Raw genomic sequence first — 12922 nt, 5'->3', positions numbered from 1 at the left:
TAAAGACCATACAATATTAAATGAATTGTACAATTTGTGCTGTGGCATTTAAAAAGAATAAACGGCTGTCTAACCAACTTTACAAACCTGTTGTTCTAAGAAGTTATATAAAGTTGATCATGATTTCAGTTGTTATGTGAATAAATAGGCTGCTAACTATTCCAAACAAATAATGATTTTATTAACATATTAATTTAGTATGACAGTAAATGGTGTAATCAATCGACTTCCTTATCTCATTAGTATACCACTCTCACATGTGCCTTGGTCTTTTGCTGTTGTGCTTTGGTTTCACTTTGACTCGGTTGAAGCCCATTTACTTGCCTGAGCATTGCAAGGTTTATGGAAGCACTCTCCCCATTCGCTTCCTTTCTTACAGGACCACACCACCCGATCCTGCTCAGTTTCCTTAGTACACAGCAGAACATGTATGCAGTAGGTTAGAAGTCTTTTCCTTTCCTAGTCCCCATGCACACATTCCAGGAATGATCACAATTAACAGGAGTTTAAGACCAATATATATGACCACCTATCCACACCTTTTATTTTGTATCTTGATGACTATTGCCGCAGTATATAAAGCTTAATTTATTTGTATGCAAGATGCTTCCCTCAAGGACCCACTTGAAAACAAGACTGTCCTGGAATGTATGTTTCAATAAGGAAATCACTGAATGACACTGTACTCCTTTTGAAACCACGCATATTTATTCAATAACCAGGCTCCCTAAATTAACAATGCTGTACTGTGAACACATGAACACTCAATGTTGCAGCTCAATATTTAAAGATGTTGGCACCTACAGTTTTTTTAAACTAATTTTAGTTACAAAATTAATAAGTAACAACTTTTGTGCCCTTGAGAGTCTGCAAAAAGTGTGTTAAATGTAGAGACCTTCAAGTCATCACTGAGTACAAAACAGGTGAATCAAGGTTGCATGAATGCCTTCAGGTCCCTTCTTTTCAGAGTTTGTCAGTATCCATTCCTCCACTCTTCTCAAAACCTACTTGGGAAGTTTCCTTCTCTTCAACTTCAACTCTCTGCTCTGATACAGCACTCCCTGGAAAAAAAATATTATGCAGCTCTCTTATTGGGCGCAGCAACAGAGTTCCATCCAATCACATAACATTTAAGATGCTAAAATGACTAAATATAAATGGGCACTATTTTACAAAAATACACTGATACAAAAACAATCAAAGGAGCAATTGACGCATTCTTTCACAACTGTTGCTAACATTCCATATCACAAGAGACGTCTCTGATTGAATCAATTAAATAAGGTTGTCAAGATCAACACTCATCAGGAGACTGACAACATAATGTAGAGCTCCACAGTCATCCAGACCCAGGCTATTCCATCTGTTATCATTGAAGTGAAAGGAGTGGCAACGACAAACAAGAACACGTATTACAAGAAGAATGCAACTTGTTACGTATGGTTTATGAAAGTGAAACTTAAAAAAAAAAAAAAAAAAAAAAAAACACTGGAAAGCCCAAAAAGCTAAAATAGTATAATGAGACTTTATTTAAATTAGTGCTGTTGACTGTACTGCCAGGGCTGGATTAAAGGATGTGGGGGCCCTATGCATATTATGGCGAATGGTGTTACTGGCATATTGGTTAATCGGGCCCTGCGTTGGGGACCTATAACAAGCTATATTTTGGGGGCCAACTACACACTCACTCTTTCGCAACAACCAGGGTACTCAAGGTGAGCTTGTTAAATTATTTATGCCTTTATTGCTTTGTACCATAAGACAGAAATCACATGCAAGTGATAATTTCAACCCCCTAATTAAAAAAGGAATGTTTCTAAAATGTAAAGAGGCATACTGTGCACATTTGAGACAGGACAGGTTTTTAAATTGGCTCTAAAACTGAAATAAATGAATGCGTAAATTGAGCATGATTCATACATTTTATCCCATAGACTGATGCCTCTGACATAGTACTAGGGACGGATCTCTAGAGGGCGTGGAGCATTTGGTATTGTACATTCATTAACACGAAGCTGCTTGCGTGAGAGACTCAGAGACCAGGTATGCTGTAATCGAGAATGAATGCCTAACCGTCATAAAAGAAAAAAATGAACCGAAAGCAAGTTTCTGTGCACCTCTCTTCCTGTGTGTGTGGGCCCGGCTGCCCACATGCAGTTTTTGTAAAATGTCCCTGTGACAGGATAGTGTCGTGGGCCCAGATGTTATTGGCAGGCAAAGAGACTCAGAGGCAAGGAAACTGTAGTTTAAGCGCTTCTGCGCAGTTTAATAAACAAAAGTAAATCAAAAACTGGAACAAAACTCTGCTCACCGAGCAAAAATAAAAGGTCAAACAAAAACAAATCTCGCACACAATAAACACTTACAAAATAACTGGCCAAAACAAGGGCCAAAACAAAAGTTTAAACAAAACTGTTCAGGCTGGGCAGAGCCTTCACTGAACTTTGTCACAGCAAACAAATGTAGTAACACACTGTTCACTCACCCCAAAACACCTTCACCAAACAAAGGAATTTCCCTTTTTTTATAGCATGTGGCTGGAGCCTAATTATCAATTATTCAATTAGCTCCAGCCACATTCTCACATGTATTTTGGCAGGGATAGGAAATTAACCCCATCCCTGCCAACCACCACCAAATCACCACACAATATTATTATTTACAGACAGGGCCCTGCCCTGCCACAGTCCCAAACAAACGTTGACCTCGTGTGGGCCCCAATTCTGCTGGGGGCCCTACGCTATAGCCTAATTTGCATATAGGTTAATCCTGCCTTGTGTACTGCAACTACATTACAGAGGAATATGATTTTGTAATGAGCTATTTATTATTCCAGCACTTTTAAAACCCTCTCTAAACTCAAGTTTGGACATACATGAAGAAAGAAAGAAGTGTAAGATTGTAATTCACAAAATCTATTTGTTTTTAAAACAAGTTAAGGACACACGTTTCAATATAACAACAGTGTGAGAGGGGAGGGATCTGGACTGGCCGTCAGGCGCATGCGTGAGCTTGTCGGGGGTTCAGACACCCCGTGTATTCCCACACTTTCAGGCAATGTCTTATTTACAGGAGTCGGCTGTGAAGGAATCGGTTGACGCTCTGTCATTGGGGTGGGACTATACAGGGTGAATGGCTAAATAAAAAGGCACTGTTTTGTATCCTCTCTGGCTCATACAGGAAGTATAGTGGAGTGTGACTTCACAGCAGAATCCTGATACTTTGAAGGGAAACTGGAAACACTGGAGCAGCGAGTTGGGGAGAGACAGTGCGGGAACTCCAGCGTGTACCCGGTGGTGCAAGCAAGCCACGCACCGGTTATTTTCTTTTCACTATCTCAGATAGTTAGCTTAGCGGGACTGAGCCGTCCCACAGTGTATAAGAGGATATTGAGCAGTGCCTGTTTCTCAGAGCTTCCACCGCTGGAGGGAGCAACGAGCCGCGGCTAAAAACCTGCACACTTTGTTTTGTAGTTTTTCCTTAAAGTGTTTTGCTTTCCATTTTTCTTTCGCCTTTTCCTTTTGGTTTACACACCTGCGTGTGTGATTTATGAAGATGGGGCACGATAGCATTGCTGGTATTGTGCCACCGAACTGTCACAGAAGCACCTGCCAACTGAGCGAGGAATAATAAACCTGGGTGTCTGTGTTTCATATTTGAACTTTGTGTCTGCCTTGTGTTTTCCCACACCCTTCCACAAACAGATACATGTACTAATGTGTAGCTAACATTTTGCTAAATCACAGCAACAAGAAAACAAACAAACAAAAAAAAAAACTTTCCTTATTACCTCCAATTATTGACAAGGTTTTCAAAGAAGACATTACACACGGTAAGAATGTGGATACTAAAGAAAAATAAATAAAACACAACATACCTTCTAGGTAGTTTTCAGTTGTTGTAGCAGAATGATTCTGTCTTTCCTAAAAAAACAAACAGTTTATCGGATTATACTCAAATGCAATCTGAAAGGTACAGAGGAGGCTTGGAGTCTAAAATAAAAGTTTGGAAACGATGAACATTCAAGAATGACACAATAAGGGAATTTCTAATTAAACAAATAAAATCAATTTACAAAACAACAGTATTCCGTAATGGTATTTTCATTAACTTAATAAAGAATGCTGCACATAATTCATTATTAACATGTGGACCTTGATAGCAACTGTTCACTTAAAGGACAGAGCTGTCAAAGTAATACTGGTAAATCTTGCCTACAAGAAATTACCATCACTTCTTAGGTTTCCTATTTTTCTGTATGAAAAACCAACATATTATGGTAAATGTATATTAAATAACACATTTCTACACTTCCTAAAGACTTGCTTGTTCCTACATTTCTACTCTTCATAAAGGATATGCGAAAGAAGTGCTTGGTACATTTTTGTTTTCACTAATTGCTAACTACAAATCCATAAATGTGAGCACCTTTTAGAAATACGAGACTGTGACAGGAATATAATGAATCTTGGTTGTAAATCTCCCTCCAGACCTGTGAGGGCGCTAAGCAGCAAGGGCCGAGTTCTTTGGACGGGCTGGCCTGACAGTTCTTTCCCCAGGTCGGGAAGTCGGTCAGTATGGAAGAAGGCGAGACTCTGTTGCAAGAATGTATTGACCCAGAAGGAAAACAATGTAGCAGCCGCAGATTGTAAAGGCAGCTGCATTCGTTTACCAAGGGGACGGAGAATCGTAATCGGTTCCTTTGCTTGGTTTGTGGTTTTTAAACCTAGAAGGACGATGAGAGACCCCAAAAGGATTGTGACCAGTATCGTGAGTGTTTTTTGTTTGTTTGTTCTGTCTGTTAGAAATTGTCTTGTTTGTGAATCACCAGACAGCTAACTCGATTCCGGAGCTTGGGCCAGCACAAAGCCAGAACAGCACTTCACCCGTCACGAAATAAAATGTATCACCCACCACGAGCACTACTGCACGCACCCAGGACTGGTGACCGTGTTAGTATATTGTGGGATGGATATTTGTGTTTATTATTTGGGACTGTAACCCTGTTGTTATTTACTACGTGCTCTACACATTGCTGTGTATTGCTGGAGATTATTATTTGGTCACCAGACCTGGATACAATCAAAAACTGTTTCAAACTGAATTATAACTCTCTGTGTTTCATTACTGCACTGCATTACCCCTGCACCTGCATGTACCACTTACCACTTTGCCACAGAGAGCTACAAAGTGGTGGTAATACAGCTTAGGTTTACTAGGTTTAGGTTGACATCTTATGCACTTTAAGGACCTGCATGTTTTGTTCCACTCATGAACTCTTTTTATTTATTTTAGTGGTACCACATATTAGGTCTTGAGATAGTGTATACTGTAAGCTGTATAGAAGGTATTTATGCCTACAGGTGTTACTGCATTATCTGCCTACGGTAAGGTTTTAACCTTGAGACCACAGTACAACCAGTGAATGTACCATTGTCACCATACCTCCAATGGATTTTACCAATTCAGTTGGGCTTTTCTACAGCAACAGCACAAAGTTGCCTGCTGTCTTTATAAATCACCTATATATTTCTTAAAGGCAGAAATACCTCCAATGACTTCTTCCATTGCGAATGGATTGCTTCGGATAATTCCCAGTCCAAGGAAACGTCATAATCTTCTGGTAAAAATGAATCTATGAAAACATAATGTAAGACATTCATAAAGTATCTAGCAACATTCAGATTCAAGCTATAAAATATTATTTGGCTAAAAAAAATGGTTGCAGTTCTGAAGTTTCAGGATGTATCTATTACCGAATATTAAGAGTGGTCTAAACTAGACTGCTTTGCTGCTATAAATCCTAACATATGCTTAACACTTGCTAGAACTTGGTTATTCAAACCTATTTATGCTGCTTCTATATATAATCTGTATATTAAGCTGATGTATTGCTACTACAAGTGTGGAGTTTTAGTTGTATGTATTTGTTTTTGCTTTTTAGCCAACTTACTGCTGCAATAACTTGAGATTATGTTTAATAACAATAAACCTGACTTTACTATTCACTATTAGCATGTTAAGTTGTGTCATTACGAAGGTTTATTGTACAATAAGTAATAATTTGAGTATGGGTAACATATATTATGTAAACACTGAATACTGCAGTTAACTTTTTAGCGACTTTTTAACAGCTAATGCTACAGTCAAACCTGGTGAAAACGGTCACTCAAGGCATTATCTTAAAGTGATCTTCATAGATAGGTTTCTAGTGCAGATTCTTAGTTTCTGCAGTACAGCTTACCAACACCAGGGGCTGGGGGTCCAAACAATTCCACAAGTTGTAAAGCCAGCTCCTTGGACAACCTCAAATGAAGGAAAGGGAATCTCCCAGGAGGGATGTAGGCTTCCTGATCTTCACTCTGATCTTGGTCTGAACCACATCTCTCCTGTTTCCCTTCTGTTACTGTATTAAGCTGATCATCATTATCCTTAAACTCCAAAAAGGTTTTAACAGACGCATCTGTAACAGAGGACACAATATCTGGCTGACAGGATAAAGTCTCCTTGTCCGCCTTACTCTCATCAGTTTTCAAAATGTCACTGAACTCATAAAACCAAAGACGCATGTCACCTTGTGCCCATTCAGAAGCTGCAGTCACATTTTCTCTAATGGACTGATGAAGTAATTGTTCTTCAGTTGACCACCATGTGTGGTCCTCCCCCAAGTCTATTAGATTCCCAGTGTCTTGGGTCTCACCAGTCATGGCTGTTCCCTGCGCTCCATATTCAAAGGTAATAGAACTCCATTCAAGCATGTCTTGAAGCAGACTTGAGGGAATGTCTTCAGATACTTGGGATTTGTTTAGTACTTCCTCTTCAGTTTCTTCTTTTATTTGTTTACCACTCTCGCCACATGCTTCCATCTCTCGTGGAAGTTGAAACGTAGGTGCTAGACTGCAAAGCCGTTTCAATCTCTTTGGAGTTAGTGCTCGGATCATATGCTTCTCATATGAATAGGCAATGCTGCACGATGTTTCTGTATCTACATGATCTGAATGCGACAGGCGTGGTTCATGATTCTGCATTTCTGCAGGACTTTGTTCTTCTACATGTAATGATATTGGACACTCTATAACATCTTCTATTTTAGATTTACATGGCATTGGTTTCTTAGCAGGGTCTTTGGTCCTTAATTCATTGGGCTTCCAAGTAGCCAGTTCATGAAACACACCTCCAATGTCCTGCTCTTCTGTTTTTGTTTTTTTTAAGATGTCCTTTTCCTTTGGCTTCACATGGCTGTAGCACCCTCTGACATTTGCTTTAGAATAAAACTCTTTTGAGGCAATAGTTATTTTCTGTTTTGTAATGCAAGCTTCTTTCATTGCATCATATTGTAGAAATCCATATGCTGCACCAGACAATTCCTTATCAACCAAAATCTGACCTAGCCCACTGCTAACAGTGAAGTTACCACCTGTTGACCCTGCAAGGACTTCTGTTTGTGTGAATTTAGAGATGCAACATTGGCTCCCCAAACTATTTTGACTGTGATCGACTGTTTTCTTGCAAATGCAAACAAGATTCTTTGGTTTTAATTTTCCTGAACATTGGGTTACAGTCTTTTCAATGTAGTTATCCAATTTTTCAAAGATTTGGCCACCATTTCTTGTAAAAATACTGTCTACAGTACTTTCTTTGGTCTCTACTTTAGACAAAGAACCAATGAGTGTGTCTTTTGAAAAGTATGAAACTTCTGCATTGTTACAGTTTTCCAGTTTGTTGTCACTTCCAGAGCTGTCTTTAGAACCTATGTCTTTGCATATAGGACCCCCAGTTGGTGTACCTTCTTTACCATTGTTCAAACTCTCTTCTTCAGAATTTTCAACCTCAGATTCTGAAGGACTTTGGGTCTTTTCTGTTATCATCTCAGATTCTTTATTCAGGCTTGGTTTGGATCTCCGGTTTCTTTTGCGTTTTCTATTGTGCCTCCCTTTGCCCTTGGATTTCTGCTTCAATTCATCTCTAAAAGCAAGAACAAAGGACTGAATTAAATCACTGACAGTTTACATATACGAGTCAATTCTGTCCAGCAGAGTTTACAACACGGCGTAGAGATACTAGTATCCAATGTCAACAATAGGAACACCTCAGCTACAGCATGGCTGACACACATTTGATTTACTGTGATTTTCCTTAGCTTGGAAATCTCCGCATTTGGTCAGCTGCTGGTCAGAACCAAAGAATACATTAAAAATTATTGTATTAAGTAGCAAAGCCCCTGTAACCTGTTGCACAATTAACAGGTTTTATGGTGTTTCAATAAATAACTTGAGATGGCTCAAAAATAATTTTCACTCTAAATGCTGAGTAGTATTTTGTGAGCCCCTGAAAAATATGTTGAAAAGGAGCAAGTCTACATATATCCCCTGCCCTGGTTCTAAACATACAATTAGAGCCATCTGTATCCTAAAGTAAATCACCACAACTTACATCCACTACATGTAAAAATGTAAGTGTAACATACAGACAGACACCTCCATATACCCCTTATTAAATTATATTAAAGAATGGCCTCACTGTCTTTAAGATATTCCCTAAATATATGAAAAAATATAAGTGCGACATTTACGGATTGACAGACAGGGCACCAAGATTTGAATAATATCAAATACTTAAATTAGCAAGTTTCATCACAACTGGATAAGCGGTCCTCCAGACCACTAACTATGTACACAAGTATGTGGAACAACACTCTGCAACAAAGAATGACCACTTTTTCAACACTCAGTACCAGGTTTTTTTTTTTACATTGACTTTGCTATGTACATTTACAAATAACATTTGAAGTGACCCACATTTCAACATTACCTGTTGAGTTTAGTCCTGTGAGTGGGGATGACAGTAATATGATCACATGGCACAAACTAGAAATAAAATATTAGCCCCTTTTCAGGCATTTTCATTCTAGAAAAGTAATGTTTTGCTTCCTCAGATACATACCTCAGTTAATCACAAATATAAGAAAATATTTTTGAATATAGTACATAACAAAAATGATCACCATGTCCTACATCCACTCCATATAACGATGACACTCTGACTGGTTCACCCATACTGTATGTGCCAGATCCATTCTTAAAGAATGCTGTTAAAAGTTGTATCCCAATTAGATATGTGTTTCATTAGAATAAAAAATGACACACAGTATATATCTACTAGGACCTCTACTACACCCCCAACAGGGAATAATAATATACAAGATGGTCGGCCCTATTCACAAAACTTTTCTTCACTGACCTGGTACAACATGTTTAGAAATTAATTCACAATGTGATCTACCAAGAACAAGAAATTGTACCACACTTCACATTGTCAATGCCACTCTTAGAAAACAAAACATCTAATAATTTAATAGTAGCTTTGACACGACAGGAAAATCTAACGTTCACTAGTTTAGTGAATTATAGCATATCCTATTGCAGCAGCCAAGATGAATACTGTATTAAAATCTGAATATAAGTTTGTGTTTAGAGATCACTTAAGCTGAAGGAACACAAAGTCACTTTTTCAGTAACAGTGGCCTGAAATCTGGCTCCAAGCCACAAAGTGGCTGAGTGTCCCCTCAGCTTTATGTACAGCACAAATTACCCCTCCCCCTTGTGTTTAATGAATAGACTGCCACCATTTTGTCTCAACTATCCACGGTAAACTGTTGGAAGCCTGAACTTTGTGGAAACCACAGCTTTTCTATCCTTCAATCCATCTCCAACACCAAACTATAACTAGAAATTTGAGTTTTTGTGAACAAAAACTAAGTATCCCAAGATGCAAAATCTAAGGGGTACTGTATATCATATCAGATCAAATGGTTTGAAACGATGAAGTAAAATGGAAATGTGGAAAATAGTCTTATTGTTATCCAGAGGTTAAAAATACTACAGCAGTTTACATTCACTGGACACCACCTGTGTACCAACTATAAAGATCTTATGCCAAAGCACGTGGTCTGCATCATTAAATCAATGCGGCAGTGAAAGGTTTGTTTTTACTGGTAATGGAACTTAAGTATGAAAATAAGAAAATGCATCCATGTACCAAACATTAAGATAACTCGGTGTACAGTCTATAAGCAGTTGTAACTTCAAAAGTCACACACCTCAATATGGCAGCCTTAATAGGTCAGAGGTGAATTTTTTGGTCAGCAATACATTTAGAATGAAGAGTTTATACCATGAAAATATGAAGCCACGGTCTCATATGGTTTCTGAGATAAAATGCGGTAACGGCGGGATGACAAACTCATACAAGCTCCCCTGATGCAGATGTTTAATAATGTCATGAAAAATAAAATAAAAATACAAACCTTTAAAATACTAATACTTAGGCAGGGACATCACCAAGGCAAGTATCCGAGTACAATTCAGAATCTTGGGCTGGCATGCATTTAGGTTTGTTTTTCTTGAGGCCTAAGCAGCCATTGGGTTGTGCATTTAATCACATAATAAAACATATAATTAAATAAAAACTAGAGGCTCTTTAAATAAACAAAAAGCTAAAATTATGTTACTTCTGGGTAAGATGATCAGCGTCAATTAGCATAGGGTGTCTTCAGCAAGGCATTTCATACGCAGCTCCATAAACAATAAAAATACATAAATGATACTGAATTTAAAAAAAAAAAAATCACCACATACAAAGTAAGTTTGCTTAAAACAGTGACTCTTACCTCCTGAAGAAAGGAAAAGTATATCCCAAAATATGCAATTTTGGAAGATGGAAATAAGACTATTATTGCATAGCAGTTTTACCCACTCCAGGTTTAACTATGATCTTGATTAGCCACAGTGTATAGGTAACGAGCTCCGGTGTATCTTATTAAACTCATAGTAAAATGAGGACTGGATTAAACTGCTATGCAATGGGAGTCTTAGTGCCACCCCTGCATCAATAGGTTTTCTACATCTTGTGTCTTTATGCACTGAACAAATGGATACAGGTAACACTGAAATAATGGCAATGTAAAAAATAAATAAATAATATTTACAGTTATTCCAATTGGAAATTAAAAAAACTGGGCAGTTAAAGACAAGCATTTCATTGGTTAAGTTATAACCACTGCATTGGAGTGAGGCCAAACTTGCTGGTTGAAACACATGAATTTGTATTTGTGGAAGGAGGCCAGATTAAGTCTTTTTTTTTCCTGTGCAAGTGTGCATAACAGATAGGCGCATGCAGGAAACAAACGTCACAATCTTTATCTTACGCAAAATATATCACAGGACAGCCAATTGTCTTGACCCACTGATCCCAGAAGTTATCTTTAATACATCTTCAGAGTTTAAACAGTGTAGTTACTGTAGCTTGCTGTGGGCAATGTCTAGTGATGAATGCATGTAGTCCAAATTGTTCAAAAATACATTATATAAAAAATAAAAATAATAAAACCATAATACACATTACAACTTAAAATTGAAACTGATTTAATTTTGTTTGCATTACAAAACAAAAGTTTAAAATTCAACATTTCCTAAAAATAATGTAATTATATACAAAATTTATAAATGGTAAGCGTAAAATTTGTTAAATTCGTTTCTACATTAAATCTGAATGTGTGCAGTCTCCAGCATGTATTTTACATCATACCAACATCTATTTCTCAGCCTAGAATATTTGGTTATTTAATTCCATTTGCTCTGCCTAAAAGCATCTTTTAAATCAATTTTCTATGTCTCAGTAGCTTCAATACCACCATCACTGTTCCCCTGATCAGGTGAACTTTTGTGTTTTAAAGTATTTTTTAGTCCTTCATACATTTCTAATTTAGGTGACAGATATTTAAACACTAGAACACAGTCTGAAAGTGTGTTTTTAGTGTTATGGTAGCTGTTTTCAAAAAAGGAAAAGTTCACCTGGATATGAAAAAAGGGAGCTGTGATCATGGTACTTAAACATATGGAATACAAGTGTGGGTCAGGGTGAACATGCATACCTTCAGTCTCAATATGCCCCGGGAGTAGAGCACAGCAGGATGTCAGAAATGATCAAAGTTATGAAGAAAGATTTACGATATTAGACTTTGGGGTTGGTTTGATCATCTTATACCAAGCTGGACTGTTTTGTTTCACAGCACGAGGGAATTCCCTGGATTGCATCAACCACCTATCTGTTTCCTAGCTGTGGCTTATCCCGGCAGGGCATAGGTTGATCAAATCAAACCCATATTCTCTTTTAAAATCATGCAGAGAGAATAAAAAGTGGATCAAGACAAAATGTTCACACATCTAGCATGTTAAAAAAACAAAGCAAAGTAAAAAATACTAGAAGCAAATATTGGGAACTAAATTATTTCATGCAAAAACGTAATAAATGCAGAATTACATTTTAGTTTGGCTACAACTGAATCAATGAGCCTAATAATATAAGCAGAAAGCAGGAACCTGGACAAAATCAACGATAATTGAACCTGAAGGTTTTATGTTTATGTACTGTTCACTTTCAGCAGTTTGGAATATCTTCCAACAGTAAGATCATTGAAAGCCTACAAACATACAGATAGGTAAATAGCTGTTTTGAGGTAAGAAAAAAACATCCTTAAAGTACATAAATAATAAAGTCACCAGGACTATTGCAGTTATAAATATTCAATTTAAAATAGCTGGCCAGTTAGGCACCAAGTTATATCAACACTATAAAATTATATTTAAAAAAAAAAAATACTATATATAAATTTAAAAAAAAGATCTTTATAAAATGTGTATTTATACAAATACACAAGGGACGCTCTTACCTGCACAAATACTAATTTTAAAATCAATACAACGTTACAAAACATAACTTTTCCCACCAAAGTAATAAATGTTCACCTCTCACAATTTGATTAGTACTGCATAAAAACTGGCATATTAATTACATAAGAAACAAAGGTCATAAAAAAAAAAAAAAACTTAGTTGTAGCCTTGGACTACTGTGGTTTTATATG

At 37.2% G+C, this 12922-nt stretch overlaps 1 protein-coding gene across 3 annotated transcripts in view; it reads right to left on the bottom strand.

The window, feature by feature from the left end:
- Positions 1–164: 164 nt before the first annotated feature.
- LOC117407351 (NEDD4-binding protein 2-like 2) overlaps positions 165–12922 on the bottom strand; it is a 20441-nt gene continuing 7683 nt past the window's right edge. The window contains exons 7-10 of one of the 3 annotated variants that reach the window (XM_059029594.1): positions 6245–7965; positions 5550–5635; positions 3878–3923; positions 165–1061 (exon numbers count right to left, since the gene is read on the bottom strand). In XM_059029594.1, the coding sequence (XP_058885577.1) occupies positions 964–1061; positions 3878–3923; positions 5550–5635; positions 6245–7965 (1951 nt within the window). In that variant the 3' untranslated portion in view covers positions 165–963. The remainder of the gene's footprint in view (positions 1062–3877; positions 3924–5549; positions 5636–6244; positions 7966–12922) is intronic. The other 2 variants (XM_034922926.2, XM_034922927.2) reach the window with 2 other exon arrangements.

The sequence above is a fragment of the Acipenser ruthenus genome, chromosome 8 (genome assembly GCF_902713425.1).
Source record: "Acipenser ruthenus chromosome 8, fAciRut3.2 maternal haplotype, whole genome shotgun sequence".
NCBI lineage: Eukaryota > Metazoa > Chordata > Actinopteri > Acipenseriformes > Acipenseridae > Acipenser > Acipenser ruthenus.
This window is presented reverse-complemented; position numbering and strand designations above follow the sequence as displayed.